General features: G+C 45.2%; 1 protein-coding gene across 6 annotated transcripts in view; it reads left to right on the forward strand.

Annotated features, from left to right (window-relative positions):
• The window catches only part of FHIP1A (FHF complex subunit HOOK interacting protein 1A), a 125153-nt gene that overhangs the window by 89908 nt on the left and 14525 nt on the right, over positions 1-20720 (forward strand). For all 6 annotated transcript variants that reach the window (XM_039540017.1, XM_039540019.1, XM_039540021.1 and 3 more), the window contains 3 exons: positions 10162-10329; positions 18610-18689; positions 20299-20486. In XM_039540017.1, the coding sequence (XP_039395951.1) occupies positions 10162-10329; positions 18610-18689; positions 20299-20486 (436 nt within the window). The remainder of the gene's footprint in view (positions 1-10161; positions 10330-18609; positions 18690-20298; positions 20487-20720) is intronic.

Below are 20720 nucleotides of genomic sequence, written 5' to 3' on the forward strand. Positions count from 1 at the left end.
CGGGTCCCTAGCTGCAGGGCTGCTGACAGAGGGGCAAAAGGAGCAGCTGCCCCGGGGCCGTCCCTTTAAATCACCACTGGAGCCCTGGGCAGCGCGGACCAGGCAGCACGGACGGACTGGCCAGGGGCGGCTCTAGGCACCAGCTAAACAAGCAGGTGCCTAGGGCGGCAAAATATAGGGGGCGGCATAAGGCTGGGGACCCAGCTCATCCCACCGCTGCGAGCCGAGGAGTGGCCCGTCCTCTGCAGCCGGGGCAGGGCCGCGCTACCGGCTCTCGCTTAGGAGGGGGGCGGTGGCCACTGACCGCGGGAGAGCGGCGTGAACAAGGCAAGCAGGAGCAGCCCATCCTCTGCAGCTGGGGCAGGGCCGCGCTACCGGCTTTGCTTGGGGGAGAGGGATGGCCCCTTACCGCAGAAGAGTGGTGGGACCTGGTAGCGCAGCCCTGCCTGGCTGCAAAAGACGGGCCGCTCCTCCTCCGCTTGTTCGCGCCAGGGCCGACATCCCCCCCGGTGCCTCAGCGCGTCCTAAACAGCGCTGCAGCCGCGTGGCTCCGGGGGGGGCTGAGCTCCGCCCCGCTCAGAGCCGCGTGGTAAGGGAGTGGGGCTGCGAGCTCCGAGCCGAGCGGCTCCTCCCCTTACCACGCGGCTCTGAGCGGGGAAGAGCTCAGGCACCTCCGGAGCCATGTGGCTGCAGCGCTGTTCAGGGCCGCTTCTTGACGCGTGCGGTGAGCCGGGGGTAAGCGGCTGGGGCCGGGGGGGTTGGCTAAGGGGCAGGGAGTCCTGGGGACACTCAGGGGGCAGGGAGGGGGCAGAGGTTCTGTGGGGGGGGGGCGGTCAGGGGACAGGGAAGGGGGGGTTGGATTGGGGGGGTCTCAGGGAGGTGGTTGTCAGGGGACAAGGAGCAGGATGGGTCAGGGATTCTAAAAAATCTCATTTCATTTCATTTGGAAGGTTGAGCAGGGTTTTTATTTGTTTGTTTTTCAATTTGTTGTTACCCCTCTACTGCACCTTCTTTTTCTCCCTCTTTACCTTTTTCTCTCCCCGCCCCGAGAGGGAAAAGGAGGCAAGGAGAAGGAAAGGCCAAGAGAGGAAAAGCTCAATGAAAACCATTTTTAAAGACTTTAAGTGGAAAACAAAAGTTGAATGAAATAACATTTTTCTGCACATTTTTTCTTAAATGTTGTTTTGATTGAACAAAAAAAATCACCCAGCTTTAGTTGTAACCACACAGGCTTCTGTATGCTCCTTATGCCTAGCCTGAATGGCCCACTGGCCTGAGTTCAGTCTCACAGGGGGCACCTGCTAAATATATCTTGCTTACCTTAACCCTCAGCTTCTCACCCAGCCTCTGTCCCAGTGCCTAGATATCTGGCTGAAACTATTACTTTTGCTGGATGGGATGAGCACATTCCTCCTTCTGACCTATCACTGAGTCACTCCTTGGGCAAAGAAGGAAAATAGTGTATTTCTGCTCTTCAGATTAACCACAAGATATTTCTACATTATTTTAGCCAAGTATGTGCTTGGCCTGCCTTCTACGGCTCGGTCATGTGCAGGTAGGGAAATAGTGGGTGAAAAACTGGTTGGAGGACAGTTATCAATGATACACTTTCAAAGTGGTAAATGTGTCCAGCAGTCCCACAGGGGTCCAGCACTATTCAATATTTTCATAAATCAATTGGATAATGGAGTCAAAAGTTCACTTAGGCAATTTGCAGATGACACCAGGCTGGGAGGGGTTGAAAGCACTTTGGAGGACAGGATTAGAATTTGAAATGCCCTTGATAAATTGGAGGATTGGTCTGAAATCAGCAGATGAAATTCAGTAAAAACAAGTGCAAATTACTACACTTAGGAATGAAAAATCAAATGCATAACTACAAAATAGGGAATAACTAGCTAGGCAGTAGTACCGCTGGAAAGGATCTGGGGATTATAGTGAATCATAAAGTGAATGTGTCAACAATACAATGCAGCTACAAAAGAAACTAATATCATACTAGGTTGTTAGGACATATGATGCAACCTCGTGCAGCATCTCTGGGGATACATACTGTATTAAGCTTATGAATGGTGTATGTATCACTGTGGGCTAGGGACTGCATGCAACTTGGGGCAGTGGAGGAGAGTGAGGGGGAATGATACCACAGCTCCTTCAGGAACTAAAAGCAGTGGATGGTGATTTAAGGTGAATCACTCAGGTTGTAAAGACCTCCAGAGAGGTACCATGCCTGGGGACGCTTGCATAAACCGGTTCAAACTAGGTTTTCCAGAGACCAACTGACTAAGAAAGGGTGTTTGACATAAAAAGTCCACATTAAACTGACTCAGGGCCTTCTTTTGATTCAGCCAGCAGACAAGTCCTTCTGACCAAAGACGCAACCCTTCCAGAAGGGCTGGAAGAACTTTGGCTTACTAGGGCCCCCGTCAGATTGAGCAGTGACATCTGATAAGCTTTTAGAGTGTGTCATAAACATACAGTTAAGGGTGAATTCCTCTTTTGCCAGTAAAGGGTTAAGAAGATCACATAACCTAGCTGACACCTGACCAACAGGACCAATAAGGAGACAAGATACTTTCAAATCTGGGAGGGAGGAAAGTCTTTGTCTGTCTATTGTTGTGTGTGCTTTTGCCGGAGAAGATCAAGGAGGCAAGCCATGTAACTCCATTAAAATTAAAAAGTTTTTTGGATTTTTTTTTAAGCAGAATTTTTTTATTGTTCCTTTAAACAATCAAACACAGCAAGCAGCAAATATTTGGCCACACACTTCTGAAACCCCAAATCATGTTCAGGTTTTGGCAGACTTATTTCAGCTTTTTCAATTAGAAAAACCACAACAAATTTTGAAAGAAAGCAGACATTGTCTGTGATTTTTTTCTGCTTTTTAAAAACCCCTAGTTTTCGATCCAAAAAAAGTTTTGACGGAAAATATTTGTACAACCTTTTTAATGAGCTTAAGTGGCTTTTAGCACTAGCTGATGCTGAGAACCAGTGATACCTTGTAAAGGTGACTTGAAAAGAAATTCTCAAAACTGGGTTTGTGCTGAGATGCAGAAGGTTTTTAAATATTTATTTTTCCCAGGGCAACCGGGGGGTGGGGGCAAGTATGGCAATTTTCCCGGGGCCCCCACGAGAATACAGTATTCTATAGTATTGCAACTTTTTTTTATGGAAGGGGCCCCCAAAATTGCTTTGCCCCAGGCCCCCTGAATCCTCTGGGCGGCCCTGGGTCGCGTTGCTGCAAGCTGAGGAGCAGCCTGTCCTCTGCAGCTGGGCTGGGCCGCGCTATCAGATCCTGCCTAGGGAGTGGGGGTGGCTGCTGACCGCAGGAGAGTGGCGCGAACAAGCTGAGGAGCAGCCTGTCCTCTGCAGCCGGGGCAGGGCCACGCTACCGGCTCCGCCTTGGGGGTGGTGGCCTCTGACCGCGGAAGAGCGGCAGGAGCCAGTAGCACAGCCCTTCCCCGGCTGCAGAGGATGGACCGCTCCTCCTTGGCTTGTCCCCGCTGCTCTCCCACAGGCAGCGGCTACCCCCCAGGCGGGAGCCGGTAGCGCGTCCCTGTTCCGGCTGCAGAGGATGGGAGGGACATGATGCCTGGGCGGGCCGCTCCTCCTTGGCTTGTCCCCACCTCCTCCCCTCTGCGCCGCCTCCTGCCAGGGGACGGGAGAGGGGAGCAGAGCGGCAGCCCGGGCTGAGCCCAGCTCATGCCAGGGCCAAGGCAAAGTCCAAGGATGAGCGGGGCTGGGATCCAGCAGCAGCCCCAACCCCTGGCCCTGGGAGCGGTGGTGACTGGACCTGAATCCGCCTCGGGCCAGATCTGCAGCAAGGTAAGAGTTGGGCCAGGCAGGAGGGTTTTGTTAAAATTAAATGTTAAAATTACATTAGTAGGAAATGGTTTTGTTTCACTAACTACAAATTCTCTGTTTTCATTTTTTTTTAAATTTTAAACAGTCAAAAGAAAACTGCAAAGTGCAAACATATGTAAAAGCAAAAATTAATTGGGGGGAGGGGCAGCCAAACATTTTTTTGCTTGGGGCAGCAAAAAACCTAGAGCCGGCCCTGGGACTGGCTGGGGGATGCTGACCCCCCCAGCCCTGCCACTTCTGCCCGAGGCCCTGCCCCTTCCAGAGGTGAAAGGTTTTTGGAAGCCCCCAACTGTACCGGTAAGAGAGAAATTTTACTTTCAGCCCTGGGTCCAGTATCCTGTTACAGAAAGGTGCAATGATGGTTAAACCATCTTTCTTCCTAACCTCAGGAAGTTGGTAGTTGGCTTATGCCCTAAAGCATGAGGGTTTATACATCTTATTTCTTAACTGTGGATGTATGTATTAAATATAGGAAATACAGAAGGCAGTTTTCTTGTCTATTCCATGACTCTCCAAAGCTCTGCTACACTCTCTAAAAAGCTTCCCTCTCTGGTCCAGAGCCTCCTGGAGCTGACACCAGCCACATCAGGTCTATTATACTGTCACGGATGGTCTAGACAAATACTTAGTTCTGCCATCTGTCCAGGGGACTGGACTAGATAACCTCTCAAGATCCCTTCCAGTCCTATGATCTATTATCTGTATACTGTAAAGAAATTGGTATGCATGTCTTCTAGAGAATCAAACCCAATATATTGCACTTAACTCAGGACACAGTCTCCAATCTGTTCAAAAGGGAGAAAGGCAAATTGAAGGTTGAAGAAGAGAATAAAGAAAACAGCACTATAGTTAAAATATAGTGTATCGGGGCCTTCAAGCACTTCCAACGCTCCCACTGACTCCAACTAGCTTCCTCATAGTGCCAGTGAGGGAATATTTTGTGACTTTTCCACGTATGACCAGATACTCTGTAAGATCAGAAGTTGTTTTATTTTTCTCTGGGATAATGGGAAGGAGTTTTCCTTGCAAAAAGTCTCTAAAGTCAAAACCAGAGGGAGGCAGTTAAATAAAAGTAAAAATTGTTTGGCATAAAGCAGAAGTTGAGAGGAATCACAAAATGTATGACAAGTGTAAATGACTACATCCATTTAGCTATTGTGGAGGCATTGCTGGGTGAGCCCAAAACTTGAGTTATGAAATTTGTCCCTCATCTGTAGTCTAGTCTCTGTGTTTTGTGTAACCTTTCACTGCAAGACAGAGTTCTCTCTCCTTAATATACTCCTTTCCCTTTCAGTCTGGAAATGCAGATACTTCATTATGTCGCGGGGCCCATTGTTTTGATATCCGTGTGGACTAGAACAATGTTTTTCTCCAACCATGGTTCATCTTTGTTGTAGCATAAATTATTTTGTTCTCTTATTTTGTTAGATTTTTTTTTCTTGTACTCTTGGTATTTACCTGAATACTAATTTGCATTTATTAAAAAGGATTTACACATTTCCCAAAATCCCTCTCCCAAAGGCATTTAATTGAAGGCAAGGGAAGCAGCCGGTAGTCTGCAGAAAATTTAATTGATTTCCTTGTTTTTGATATTTCCTAGGAAAAACTGCTTCGGTATCAGCAAATGAACTGAGTCTCAGTTTCCAGGCAAACTGTCTTATAAAATAACCTATAGAATAAAATATCTCATTTCCCAAGGTTCCGAGCGAAACTGCAATTCATATAGGACAGAGACACCAACTGTCACAAATAACATGAAAGAAAACAAAAGCAAAAAAATGTGAGATGAAGAGGAGATGCACAGAGTACTGATAAACTAGTTTGAAAAATCCAGTTGCCACCTTAATGGCTCCCTTTCCCAAGCAATTGGAGGTAGAACCCATGGCATGTAGTTGAGTACTTTCTGCCAAACAGCAGCAATCTTTTCTTTTGCTAGGTTGTGAGCTGGGCTTCCTCACGGTATTATATATACACACACACACATAATTACACACATAAATTATGTTAAAAGAACACTCTTAAGGTTGTGAAGTTCAGTACTGAAAAGTAAAGAAATGCTAAAATTCATAGGAGTTGCCTGTGCAACCTTAATTCATCCCCCTGGTGCATATGCATTATGGTATAGTCTTTAATTACATGAGCACATACTATTTTTTGACAGGATCCCAGCCTCATTCAGTATACGAGATGTCTGTTGCTCACTTAGTGAGCAGCTGTGCAATATTTTTTCTCCTTGTTCAACATGTGGCCCCAGGCCTTATTTAATTTAAATCCTGCTCTGAACACAGAACTGTTAACTTACTCAGGAGCTTTTCTGTGATGCACATCACCACAGTCTGGGTTCTTCACAAATAATGGATTTATTTTCACAAAACCATTGTGAGAGGAGGGAGCTAATGTAAAATGAAGATGAGTTACTGCAGATTTACATCTGTTTAAGCAAGAATCAGGCCCAGAGATTTCAGATGGCTGCATTACATGCCAGTCGTGGCACAATGAATAATGAGCTTTTTAAGTGGCCCACATACAATGGTGACAAGCCCTTTTGCCCTTCCTCTTCCACTTTCTCCAAACTCCACGACACTTTTTGTCCAGTGTTTGTGTTTTTTACTCTCACTCTTCCAAACCGCTTCCTTCCATCCCTGTCACAGTTCATCAAACTCTTTAGTCCCAGGTCAGTCCTCAAAAAATGACAGAGAAGAGTTCAAAGAACACTGGTTCCATGATATTTAGTATGTCCTACAAATACTGTTTCAGCACTGAACTGTGCATTTAAACTTTTTCTTTGTAGAATCCCACCCCATCCTCACTTAAGGCCCTTGGCACATGTTACATACTGTTATGGTTAGTAGAGACTTACTAGATCTTCACAGCTAGATTCCCTGAAGATTCTGCGCACCCTGGGCATGCTCCAGCCCTAGACTGCACAAGATTTCCCTGAAATTTGCAGCTCTGGGCTGCTGCTTGTTGTGCTATGTCCAGGCACCTCAGCTCAGAGCAGGGAGACTCTCCTGTGCCCTCAATGCTCCCCTGGGGCTGGTGGGAGGAAGGTGCCTCATTCAAATGCAGAGGGGACAAGAACCAGATCTTGGGGTGTCGGGGGAAGAGGTGAGTAGATTGGGACAAGGAGCCTGGGGTGGGGTAGACTGGCACGGGAGAGGTACTGGGAGGCTGGGACTGGCTGGGCAAAGGGACTGTGAACTGTGTGGGAGACTGAAACTGTGAACCATTGGGGAAGGGTAAAGGAAGTGATGGGGGGAGATGTATCTGATGAGTAGTCTGGTTGCGGGGGCAGTTCTGGGACTGGCTGGGTGAAGAAACTGCTGATGAACCATATGGGTGTCAATATGATGGAATTTCTGAGATTTTTGCAGTTTGCTTTTCAAAAAACCTAGGGATCCAGTTCTCCAAGAAAGCATTCAACTGCCTTAACCATGACACCCTCCCTTCTCTTCCTGCAACCCCCTGCATCATTCACTACACATCTTCCAACTTCTGCAATAAATGAAGCAGAGGTCCAACAGGCAACAGCCTCCTTCACTACACAACCCTGATTTATCCTCAGAACCAGTCCATCCTGTGCAGGGGCCCTCTTATAATAACTGGGCCAACAAATTTGCCTTAATTGTAAGCTCAGCTGTAAAAAGAAGTATGTAAAAGTTCATAAAATGTCACCATAACTGATGCTGATGAGAAAAAGTATGAAAGGGAGAGAAAAACAGAATTAGCCTAAACAAAAAGGCCTAGTGATATAACTCAAGGACCATAATAAAATCATGCTTAGTAAAAACATAAGATGTGGAACCAGAAATTAATGAACCAAAATTGGTGTGTAATTAGTGGACAGAATAATGAGGTAAGGAGATGGACTATTCCACCCACCATTCTCTTCGTGTGTCTTTAAAGAAAGAGACTCGGGGGAGTGGGGACAGAGGAACAGATAGAAGCTACTGAAGAAAATTTCACCATGATGGCTGCTACCACATCTCCTCATAGCCCAGACCTCCTTTGTCCTAATTATAAGAAATGTTCTGACCACACTAGGCCAGACACAGGGATCCAGATAACATTGCCACCTCTACCAGACTGAATCCCAGTCACCACCTGGGATGAAACAAGATCAGACTTTAATATCAGCAACAGCAGCAACTCAACTAACTACTCTTTTCCCCAAAAGGACTGTTATTAGCATCTTTATTACCGTCTAAGGGACTGTCAAACAAGATTTTTCTTTATAAAAACTCTCTCCAGCTAAAGGGAAAGGGAACAAGTGATGATGTTAAAAGTGAAAGTCTTACTTTACACTTCAGATGCTTTACTTGTTTTTCCTTCTCTTTTGTATCTTCAAAAAAATGTTAAAAGGATTGTTAATGGTGTGTTTGCCATGGTACTGTACAGGCTACTGAATCCCGAACCTTATTTAACACTGATATTGGACAGTGACTGGGTTATGTTAACAAGTCTGGCCCATATATTACATCAATACTATGTGATCATGTAATCAATGACTGTGTCATAATGCATAAGCACAAGGGGGCTGAATTAAAGCTGTCGAGGCAATCTTAATTTTGGCATTTTCTAACTATTGAGTGCTTGATTTCCCAATCTTAATAATCTTCTAACGTGTGTGTGTGTGTGTAATACATGTATAAACTGTATTGCTAGCATCTATGTTAGAGTGTAGGATCCTTGGGTGCATGAGCTATGTCTTCATCTCTGCTTCATCACTGCTGAGCAGACTTTCCTAGTTCATAAATAATACATTCAACTAATGTGTAGCTGGTTTTACTGAGTCTGCAGAGCCATTTTGAATGGGATGCAGAGTACAGGCTGTGGCCATGAATTTCCTCTTTTGTATCCTATATTCTCTTCCTTTTTTATTATGTTTGAGATTGAGTTTTGTTTCAGACTGAGCTTATGGTAACAGACCAAGAAGATGAACTTGTGATTTTTTTTTTTCTTGGTAAAGGGTTATAATGACCAGCTTGCATTAGTACAGTAGCTTTTTTTCTAATGAAAAAGGGAGTTAGTAGTCCAAACTACCTGAACTATTAGCAGAGAGGCATTGTATGAATAACAGAATAAAGCTTCAAAAAGAGAGTGAACGACCACCCCCAAATTTAGAGGTACTTGGAGTCTTCCACATTTCTACACAGTTCGCAAGACTGTAGACAATATTCTTATGTTCTGTCACTAGTGAAAATAAGATTGTTCTGCAGGTGATCCTAAAAAGGGCTTTAAAAGGAATCTGCAACATGGCATTCCTGTGTGTAGCAGCTAACATGCAGCATAATGGAACTGGCATTTTAATATTTACGGCATGTTAAGCAAATGCTGCCCTTCTGAGTACTTTCTAAATCCTCTTAGCTTTTAAGTGACAGCTTTGATTCTTTTTTAATCAAATCTGTCTTTTCATTCATCCAGCTAAGAGTGGTAAACAAAAGATGTTTAATGCCCCATTTCTTATAGACAGATTCCTATATGTAAGGGTTTATCTTTGTACATGTAAGCTTATTAGGCTCATAGGTAGCTATTTTTAAAAAGCTGACTTTGTAGCATCAGTGCATGATGCAGAGGCAGCCTTTGGAATACTTTGTGCTTTGCCAGCACATATTGTCAATAGAGAAGCTTAAAAAATCCTACGTTAGCAAAGTAACATGCAGTATCAATTTTGCCGTATGAATACCAAATACTTGGGCCTGAAATCTGATAGGAAACTTTTTGCATCAATCTACGTTTGTGTGTGTGTGTATTTGGGCTAGGGTGTTAAAGTGCTATTGGAAAGTAAGAAGTGGAAAGGTAAAGATAAAATACAACTTCATGGAGGGATACATTTTAAAAAAAAAAACCTGTATCCTTTTTTGTTGGTTCATTCATTATTGTTCATTTCTAGGGGTGTGGCATATGCTGGTATTCAATAGATTCATCTGAATACCAAATAAATGGCTTTACCATTCTCTGAATGCAAATCTGAACAGTGGCAGGAGAATGGAGTCAGCCCAGTGGTAGAGAGATGGTGGTGAGGATCTCAAGGTATTTGTGAACTAGTGTTGTATTTCAGCAGATGGGGGGTGGCTGGGTGTACTTTCTTTAACTAATCACATCATTGAAATAAGCACAAAAATGTTGGTTCTTTTTAATACATCAGAGGCTTTCCATTCAACATATCTAAAAGCAAAAAGTCAAAATGTGCTGTTATAGCGTATTGTGTATATAGTGTTACTGCAGAAGCCACACATAATGTAAGCACAATGGTGGTGTTTGTAAGATATGCACTTACCATATATTTGCTTGTAGGTGACTGTGGAGGAGGTAATGACTACAACTGCATACCTGGATCTCTTTTTGCGCAGTGTTTCAGAGCCAGCTCTACTCCAGATTTTCTTGCGTTTCATCCTGCTGCACCAGCATGAGAATGTGCACATCCTAGATACGCTCACGAGCCGAATCAACACTCCATTTCAGGTAAGGCAAGCAGGAGGGAAGCGCGTGCTTTTGATGAATTTGGGTTAACAGATTTAGTGGGAGCTTCATCATATCTGTATTTACTATGGCTCTGTTTAACCTTTAACTGTGAATTTGCTTTCGTACCTGTCTTTGTGATCTAAACCTAATGTTGTTTTGCTGTAATTGTTGTCACTTAGCCACTATAGTGCTGAGCAGTTTGGGAGTGTGTAAGATAGCTGTAGAGTGGTTGAAGGAGACTCTGGGGGGCTTCTAGGAGCCTAACATCTGCCACAAAATAGAAGGTAAGTTTTGGAGTAATTTACCTGCCTCTAGTGGAGTTATTCCCACTCTGGATACTGCTAAATTATTCCTGCCATAGATAACTCATCCCTGAGATTTATACAAATATTCAAGAACAATAATTTTGGTGGCCATGTGAAATAGCTCAGAGTGCACCAAGTAATAGGCATTTTCAAATAATTTTCACAGAAGAAACTACCCAGCCCCAAAACTATGAGATCATTATACCCACCCCGCTTCCAAATTACCTGAGTTGAACACTGTCAATATGCCCAGTTTGTTCTTTAGGAACCAAGTATAAACCTTTCCTGCATGTTTGTTTACCAGTAATGTTGCCTGCTTCTTTGTTTATAAGAGCAATTTTGTTTGTTTGTTTGGCTGTGTATTTAAATAATCAGATTTCCCTCGTCTCTGCAGCACATGCACCTTTAGTACACAGGGTTTATCGCAGGCTAAGGCTATAATTTTGCAGATGGACCCTTAAATAAAATATAAAAAAAATATGGAGATATGCCTATATCTCCTAGAGCTGGAAGGGACCCTGAAAGGTCATTGAGTCCAGCCCCATGCCTTCACTAGCAGGACCAAGTACTGATTTTTGCCCCAGATCCCTAAGTGGCCCCCTCAAGGATTGAACTCACAACCCTGGGTTTAGCAGGCCAATGCTCAAACCACTGGACTATCCCTCCCCCCTGTTAAAATATTCATAGAATATCACTGTAGGTAACTAGTTGATGAATATTAGTTGATTAATAATCATAATAAATATATAATTAATAATAGTTGATTTGGTTGGGGATTGGTCCTGCTTTGAGCAGGGGGTTGGACTAGATGACCTCCTGAGGTCCCTTCCAACCCTGATATTCTATTATTCTAATATACTGCAGAGTAACATATGGTATAAGTGCAGGCAAAGCCAGAGAATCAGTGTGTGCATTACATTTGTGTATTAGGGACAGCAGCTTGGACCAGAAGTGTGTTTAGGAATGGGAGTGCATGCATCTATGGATATATGTTGCTGTTATTGCATTTCAGAGATGGATTAACTCTGAAAACTCAAACAGCTTTTGTGGACAAAAAATGCAGATGTTGTCTTGGCTAATCATAATTACTGTTCCACGGGCAAAGGAAATGGGTATTGTAAAGAATTCTCCAGCCCTGAGCAACTCAAGATCTTGGCCAGAATGGTTCTGTGATACTGAATGAGTTTTCTGCAATATAGCTTGGCCAAGTGCAAAAGCTAGAATTGCAGCTTTCTGTGGGCTTCCATAGAACAAAAGCAGCACACATTATTATTGCTGAAAAGACTTCTTAATAATTGACAGGATTAAATTTACAAGCTCTTTTGGCCACCTATCCATACATATAAAACACCATCCTTATTGTTTCCTGCTAGTACATTTTACATACTTGTTTTCCTTTAATGAAATAAAAATAAATAGCCTGTCTCTGCTTATTCAAATGCATGTTGCTTTCTCATTTTTCTTTACAACTGTATTATGAATGCAAGAGATGGTTCTCTATAAATAACATGGTATTTAGTGTAAATAATGTGCCTTCCATAAATTTAAGGAAGTCATTTTGATTTTCTTTAGCAATCATTATTTTGAACCCTTAAATCACTTAGAACAACTCTCCACAAATCACAATAAGGAAACAAGGAGAGCTCTTCACCAATCTCTCCCCTTTATCTCCGAAACACCCCAACTCTCTCCCTAACTACTGATCCCTCTCTCTACCTTTGCAAAGACTTGACCTCCTCCTAAGGCTCTTGCAATTTTCCTTCAACCGACCCACCTATGGGAAGAACCCCACTTTCCCCTGCTCCTGTCATCTCCTCACCTATTTCCTCACTGCTGCCTTCTCCAACTCCCTACACAGTCACAAGGTTGTGGCTGATTAGTCTCTTCCTATTGGCTTCTGATATTACTGATAGTACCTAACCCACCATGTATTTGTACCTATCTTTTATTGGACCAACTTCTGTTGGTGAAAGAGAGAAGCTTTTGAGCTACACAGAGCTCTTCTTCAGGTACAGGTGGCATTTAAATGGGCCATGTGATAAGGATTTCCAACAGGAGTCTGTTAATTGCTCTGAGCAAGAGTCAGGCACTGTCCTCTTTCCTTGGACTAATGTTCTTCTACCTGCCCAACTTAAGGACACCCATCCAGTTCTCCACCAAGACAGTGAACGTTTTTGGAAGGGTTAAAGCACATATGTGTAATTTAATGCCAACGAAGGTCATTTTGAAATTCAAGTTCCTAATCTCTCTTCAGTCTAGTGTAAACTAAGATATGTACTGCAACATCACAAATAACTTTCACTCTGCCCAGCAACCTCAACATTTTTGTCCTGGATAGATAAACGATTAGTCTCTCCTATACACATAGTGTCAGTCATTCATTACCAGGAAACATGCTGCTTTCACAAAAGAGGCTTCTCTCAGGCCTGGTCTACACTAGGACTTTAATTCGAATTTAGCAGCATTAATTCGAATTAACTGTGCACCCGTCCACACCAGGAAGCCATTTAATTCGACATAGAGGGCTCTTTAGTTCGAATTCTGTACTCCTCCCCGACGAGGAGAAGGCTAAATTCGACATGGCTATGTCGAATTAGGCTAGGTGTGGATGCAAATCGAACTTAGTAGCTCCGGAAGCTATCCCACAGTGCACCACTCTGTTGACGCTCTGGACAGCAGTCCGAGCTTGGATGTTCTGACCAGCCACACAGGAAAAGCCCCGGGAAAATTTGAATTCCTTTTCCTGTCCAGACAGTTTGAATCTCATTTCGTGGTTGGACATCGGGGTGAGCTCAGCAGCACCGGCAGCGATGCAGAGCTCTCCAGCAGAGGAGTTCATGTAATCTCTGAATAGAAAGAGGGACCCAGCATAGACTGACCGGGAAGTCTTGGATCTGATCGGTGTGTGGGGCGAGGAGTCTGTGCTTTTGGAGCTGCGCTCCAAAAAATGGAATGCAAAGACCTGCGAGAAGGTCTTCAAAGCCATGAGAGACAGAGGATACAGGCGGGATGCAACGCAGCGCCGCGTGAAAATCAAGGACCCCAGACAAGGCTACCAAAAAATCAAAGCGGCAAACGGACGCTACGGAGCCTGCCACCACTGCCCCACCAGTGACCATGGACTCTGACGATGGGACAGTGTCGACGGCCAGTTCCTCGGCGATGTTCGCAGACGGGGAAGATGAGGAAGGGTTTGTGGAGGACGAGGCAGGCGACAGCGCTTACAACGCTGGTTTCCCCGACAGCCAGGATCTCTTCATCACCCTCACGGAGATCCCCTACCAACCCTCCCCGGCCGTTAACCCGGACCCTGAATCAGGGGAAGGAGCAGTCGGTAAGTGCTTTAAACATGTAAACTTTTATTCTTAATATTACAGGAATCTGAAGTATGTGAAAAGGAGGTCTCTCTATATATATGGGGATAGAACAGAAATCCTCCTGGGAGATCTCCACGAAGCTCTCCAGGAGGGAATCGAAAAGCCTCCACAGGAGGTTCCTGGGGAGAGCTGCCTTATTGGGTGCTCCGTGGTAGCACACTTTTCCGCGCCAGGCTATCATGAGGTACTCAGGGAGCATTGCCTCCCCGAGCACGGCTGCATAGGCCCCTGGTTTGTGCTGGCTTTCACGCAGCATGCGCTCTCTATCTCCTTCAGTGACCGTCCTCAGGGTGATCTCGCTTGGAGACTCCTGCATCTAATTAGGGGAATTACTGTAATGTTTTGCCTGGTCCAAAGTATTTTTAAAAAATCTCCAGACAGACGGCGTAGCAGAAACTCAGCACGCTGCTGCGTGACAAGCGTAACGGAAAGCCAAAGAATCAAATGGACGCTCATGGAGGGAGTGGGGACTGAGGACGCAAGGTATCCCACAGTTCCTGCTGTCTCCAAAAAGCATTTGCATTCTTGGCTGAGCTCCAAATGCTTCTAGGGTCAAACACAGTGTCCGCGGTGGGTCAGGGCATAGCTCGGCAATTTACGCACCCCACCCACCCCCAGAAGTGAGAGGGAAAACAATCCTCTGTTGACTCTTTTACATGTCACCCTATCTTTACTGAATGCTGCAGATAGATGCGATGCTGCAGCACTCAACACCAATATCCTTGCTCTCCTCCCCCCCCGCCCCGCCATGGGTGGCTGACGGTACAATATGACTGATATCCATCGTCATCATCAGCCTATTGGCACATGGGGCAGTGCAAAAGGACTGGTAACCATGCTGACTAGCATCAGTGAGGTCGATCAAGGGCGCCTGCTCCTAATTTTTCCTGGTAGATGGTGCAGTATGGCTGGTAACCGTCCTCATCATAGCAACAGGGGGCTGAGCTCCATCAGCCCCCACCCTTCATGTGTAAAGAAAAGATTCAATTGCCCCTGGACTAGCAGCGGGATGCTGGGCTCCTCTCCTCCACACTGCTTAATGTCCTGTCTGGACTATCATAGCAGCTGGAGGCTGCCTTCCACTCATTTCTCACTAACAAGTCACTGTGTCTTATTCCTGCATTCTTTATTACTTCATCACAGAAGTGGGGGGACAATGCTATGGTAGCCCAGGAAGGCTGGGGGAAGAATGGAATGAACAGGTGGGGTTGTTGCAGGAGCACCCCCTGTGAATAGCATACAGCTCATAATTTATGCAGGATCTGACACAGAGCAGCTGTGCTCTCTGGTTCTCTGATACAGTGGTTCTGTAGTACACTTGCCCATATTCTAGGCAGGACTGATTCTATTTTTAGATACCAAAAAGGAGGGATTGACTCAGGGAGTCATTCCCAATTTTGGCTTTTGCGCCCCTGGCTGATCTCAGCCAGGGGCACTTATGACAGCAGCAAATGGTGCAGTGCAAAAGGACTGGTAACCATGATCATCTTATTACCAATTTATGGTATGGTAGATGGTACAGTATGGCTGGTAACCATCTCTGCTGTCATGCAAAAGCAAAAGCATGCTGCTGTGTAGCGCTGCTGAATCGCCTCTGTGAGCGGCATCTAGTACACATACGGTGACAGGCACAAAAGGCAAAACAGGCTCCATGGTTGCCACGCTGTGGCGTCTGCCAGGGCAATCCAGGGAAAACGGGCTCGAAATGATTGTCTGCCATTGCTTTCCCTGAGGAAGGGATGACTGACGACATTTACCCAGAACCACCCGCAAAAATGGTTTTTGCCCCATCAGGCACTGGGATCTCAACCCAGAATTCACAGAGACAGACTAGACTGTGTTCATTGTTCGCAAAAATGTATCTTTGCAAGGAATTCACTCCCTTTTTCCCATCACACAGCTTCGACTGTCTCCAGACCTGCCACAGCATCCCCCTCACAGAGGCTGGCAAAGATTAGGCGGCAAAAGAAAAAGACACGGGACGAGATGTTTGCTGAACTTATGGGGTGCTCCCGAGACGAGGCGGACCAGCAGAGCCAGTGGAGGGAGACCCTCTCTCTGTACCAGCGCTCACACAGCGAACGGGAGGAGAGGTGGCATGAGGAAGACAAGCAGGCGACTCAAACGCTGCTTGGACTAATGAGGGAGCAAACGGACATGCTGCGGCGCCTTGTGCATGTTCTGCAGGACCGCAGGCAGGAGGACAGAGCCCCCCTGCAGTGTATCTGCAACCGCCCTCCCCCGCCACAAAGTCCCATACCCCCCTCACCCAAAATAACCAGAAGGAGGGGCGCCAGGGGCTGTGAAAACTGTCACTGCACCCCAGCAGAGTGCTCAAGTACACAAAAGCTCTCAGACCCTAAATTTTGAGAAGTCCTTCCCTTCCTGACTCACCCAAGCCCCCGTCCCAGTTTCATTCCCTAACTGTCTAGTTGATAATAAAAAATACTTTTCTGTTAATTACTGTTTCCGTCATGTTCTTTTAGAGGAGACTGTGTTTGAAGGGGGGGAAGGGGGTTGGTTATTGGACAGGACAATCACCTTTACCAGGGTACAGACACGGGGGCAGGATCAGCAGCAGGTCACACACACAGTGCAGTCAGTAGGCACCCTGGTCGGTATGGGAGGTGGTTTGCAGGTTCTGTGTGAGTGGGGGGGTACGTGACTTTGTAGCGGGGGAGGGGGGTTACAGATCTCATGCAACGGTCCCTGTCCTGGACCACAGAGCCACGCAGCAGAGGAATCTGTATCCGTCCTTCCCCGCCACAAGGCCACATAGCCCCCGCACACAGAGTACCAAAAAGGAGGGATGGCAGGCTCCGTTGAAACAACCAGTCCGGCACTGCAGACTGCTCTGGGAGCAAGAGCCTGTCATTCCTCAAGTTTAGAGGCGGTCTCTACATCACCACACAGCCTACCCAGCACAGTCCGCGTCCCAGTTTCAACCCTTTAACGCAAAGTCATCAATAAAGAAACCTTTGTAAAGTTACAGTGGAACATGTATTTTATTTTTAAACGTGTGTTGGAAGTGGGGGAAGCGGGGTGGACGGGGTATGTAACTGCAGATGCTAGTCAACAGTAACTTGGTAAAGAAACAGGGGCAGGTTCAGCTTCTCTGTAAAGAAACTGAACAGTCACAGGTCTCGCTGCTCGCTGGTACTTGAAGAGTTCCTTGTCGCTGTGCAAGGCGCCTGCATAGGGCTTCACGAGCCAGGGCATTAGCGGGTAGGCTGGGTCCCCGACGATCACTATAGGCATCTGCACATCCCCAAGAGTTATTTTGTGGTCCGGGAAGAAACTACCTTCCTGCAGGCGTCTAAACAGAGCAGAGTTCCTGAAAACACGCGCATCATGAACTTTGCCTGGCCACCCGATGTTGATGTTGGTAAAACGTCCCCTATGGTCCACCAGTGCTCGCAGCACCATTGAAAAGTAGCCCTATTTCTCAGCAGCTGACTGTGGAAGAGGTGGACGATAAGGTGCGAGGAGTTGACAACGGCCATAACTGCAGCGGGCTCCGTGCTTGCAGTGCTGTGGCGCCCGCGCTGTCACTGAGCAGAAAAGTGCACGAACAGATTGCCCGCAGGTGCTTTCGGGGAGGGTGTGATTGATGGTTCAATGATGACAGTTACCCAAAACCACCCTCGACACATTTTTTTCCCCCAGCATGCATTGGGGGGAAATCCCAGAATTCCAATGGGCAGCGAGGAGTGCGGGAACTGTGGGATAGCTTCCCACAGTGCACCGCTTCCAAAGTCGACGCTGGCCCCGTTACTGTGGACTCACACAGTCGAATTAGTGTATTTAGTGTGGATACACAAATTCGACTTCATAAGGTCGATTCCACAAATTCGACTTAAGTTGATTCAAAATAGTCTTGTAGTGTAGACATACCCTCAGGGTGTGTCTACACTAGAGCTGGAGACATACTGTGCTAGTTGTGATTGAGGTATTGCACTAAAATTGGAAGTGTACCTGCACTGGCACAAGTGGCGGGTCAGGCTAGCCACCCCAAGTACAAACTTCACATTTCGTAACTACACTTTTATTTTTAGCACACCAGCTTGATCAGAGCTAGTGCATGTATGTCTGCTTGAGCTGGAATTTACACCTTCCAGCTCTAGTGTAGACATACCCTTAGTTTGTGAGATAACTGAACTCTTTCCAGCAAAGGCCTTCAGCTGGTCAAACTAAGTGCGTCAGAGGTAAAAGCTAATGCTTTATCCACTGAGTTGGCCAGAAGCCCTTTATTGCTGAAACCAAATTAAATTAAATTGTCTAAAATAGCAAAATTCCTTTGAAAGGTGTGCTGTTTCTCACTTTTCGGTTCTTGCAAACTTTTCTCCTTCACCTTCTTAAAAGTAAATGGCTGTTTTGTGTGTATTTTATAAAAATATATTTTGGTGTATGTATAACTTCAGACATCTAATAAAATCCTAACAGGATGCTGACACAATGAAATAAGCATACTTTTAGTCTCTGATAAAGCACTAAATTCAGGCTGTGCTTTCTATAATGAAGAATTAAATTTACCTCATGGGAGGGACGAAAAGTTACAATTGCCAGATCAAAAACTGACTGTGTTTATCATTTCCCAGCTCTGTGTGGTATCTTTGGCATTGTTCAGAACACTCATCGGCTTACACTGTGAAGATGTGATGTTACAGCTAGTTTTAAGGTAAAATCCACACTCCTTTTTCTATTCTAATTCTCCAGTAGGAAGTCTCTGGATGTAAAGCTAGAGCTCTTAAAAGGAACAAGCAAACAAATTCAGAGATAAAACATTTATGTTTCTGACACAAATATACCAAACCAAGAGAGGCACAGTTTATATATCCTATCGTACCCAGGCACAATGAGAGACCTTGCTTTTCACATATTCTTTTGTTGTAATTTATTTGTAGAAAAGTGAGGGAACAGAATCCCTGGATTATTTACCACCTCTAAAGGTTCCCTGGTTCTAAATTTATAATATTTTTTCACTTCTGAACATTTTCTCTCATGAATTATAATCTGCTAAACGCACTATGAAGCAGGACTATATTTACTTTTCTGCAGCTTCCAAACCTTTTTACTCCCCGTTGCCCAGGAATTTCTTAAATAAATTCCTGACCTGTTGTACCCAGGGTAGAAGGACATGCTGCTTTAATTGTGCAGTGTCCTGGATTAGTTGATTTCTGCTTTTAACTGAGCATTTCTTGAGTTATATCAGCACCCACAGTTTACATTTTTTTTAATTTTCCTAGCTGCTTTTCTTTATTCTTTTTATGTTGTTATTTTAATAAGTGTGGCTGGCATGTCTGTTAGAGTTAGATTAGATTGGATCAAATCAGGTCACTGGTAATTAATCTTAGATGTATTAACAATGACCTAATCAGATCATTAACTCAGTGGGAAATCCAGGGGTGTTAGCTATCTCTCCGCGTCTCTTTCCCCTCCCTCCACTACAAGTTACACTGGGATCCCATCCAGTCCTTGCTGGTGTCTGTGGGTACGTTAGTAGGGACTGAACCAGATCATTATATAACTGTGGGAAACTCAGAGTTGGTAGGATTCCTCCACTGACTTTAACAGAGGTGAGTGCTACATTTATTTTTGTATTGTTATTTATTTGGGGAGTCGCTTGTTGTTAAACACTGATTTACTTAAAACGACAAAACACCAATCTTGTTAACCCCTAAATCACTCTAAGAAACAGAATGCAAGTATGTGCTATGTCTGCTCCTCGTCCCTTCATAATCCCTCCTCTGCCTAAGAGCTTTATATGTTGATTCTTCCCAACAAAATGACCCAGTTGGACTTTTGTTGCTAGTCCCTTCCCTGACATGCACTGCCTCAACTTGTATTTATGTGCTGGCTCTCTCTGTGGACTGGGCTCTCCAACCCTTCCTCCCTAACTCATCCTGAATAGATCCACACAAACTGGCACCCTCTGGCATGTGCCCATCCTATTCCACTGCCCCTCCCTGCCCACATTTAGGACAATGCTTTGACACAATCCTGGTCCAGGGGTTTCCTGTAACTACCCCCACAGGCATTTCCTCCCAGGAGTGCCTGTCCTTCCCTTCCTCCTCTAGACTGGTGCCCAGTGTAACTCATCAGACTCCAGACCTACCCCAGAAAGCTGCCATGTTTGATGTTCTTAGGGAGATGACTGTAATTTGGCAGATTGTGTTTTTTAACTTGAGCAAAGGGAAAGGCAAGAGGAGAATTTTCCACACAGCTACTCTCCTTAAAATACAAGGAGTGTTGTTGTGGGCGTGTAATGATTGGGTTTGTTGTTTCAGATATCTGATCCCATGTAATCACATGATGTTGAGTCAAAGATGGGCTGTGAGGGAAAGAGACTGTTATTCAGTGTCTGCTGCTAAACTGCTTGCTTTGACCCCTGTCTGCTGCTCTACTGGGATTACGCTGACTGTTGAAAACCAAGCAAAAGATTACATCCTATGGACAAAGGCCACACCTGGTGCAGGTAAACATTGGGTGTGCACTGTGCTGTGAAGGGTTTGGTTTGGAATATCCTCAGCATAGGGTGGGAAAATGAACACGTTTAATATCAAATAAGTGAATTTACTATTGAAATTTCACAAACAATATGTAATTAGTCTGGATTAGAGGGGGCCGGAATTTAATCACTCCCCCATGGCAGCTCTATCCAATCTGTATGTTAAAGAATATCCATGTTGGATGTATATTTCCAAAAACA

Source organism: Mauremys reevesii, linkage group 5, assembly GCF_016161935.1.
Source record: "Mauremys reevesii isolate NIE-2019 linkage group 5, ASM1616193v1, whole genome shotgun sequence".
Classification (NCBI taxonomy): domain Eukaryota; kingdom Metazoa; phylum Chordata; order Testudines; family Geoemydidae; genus Mauremys; species Mauremys reevesii.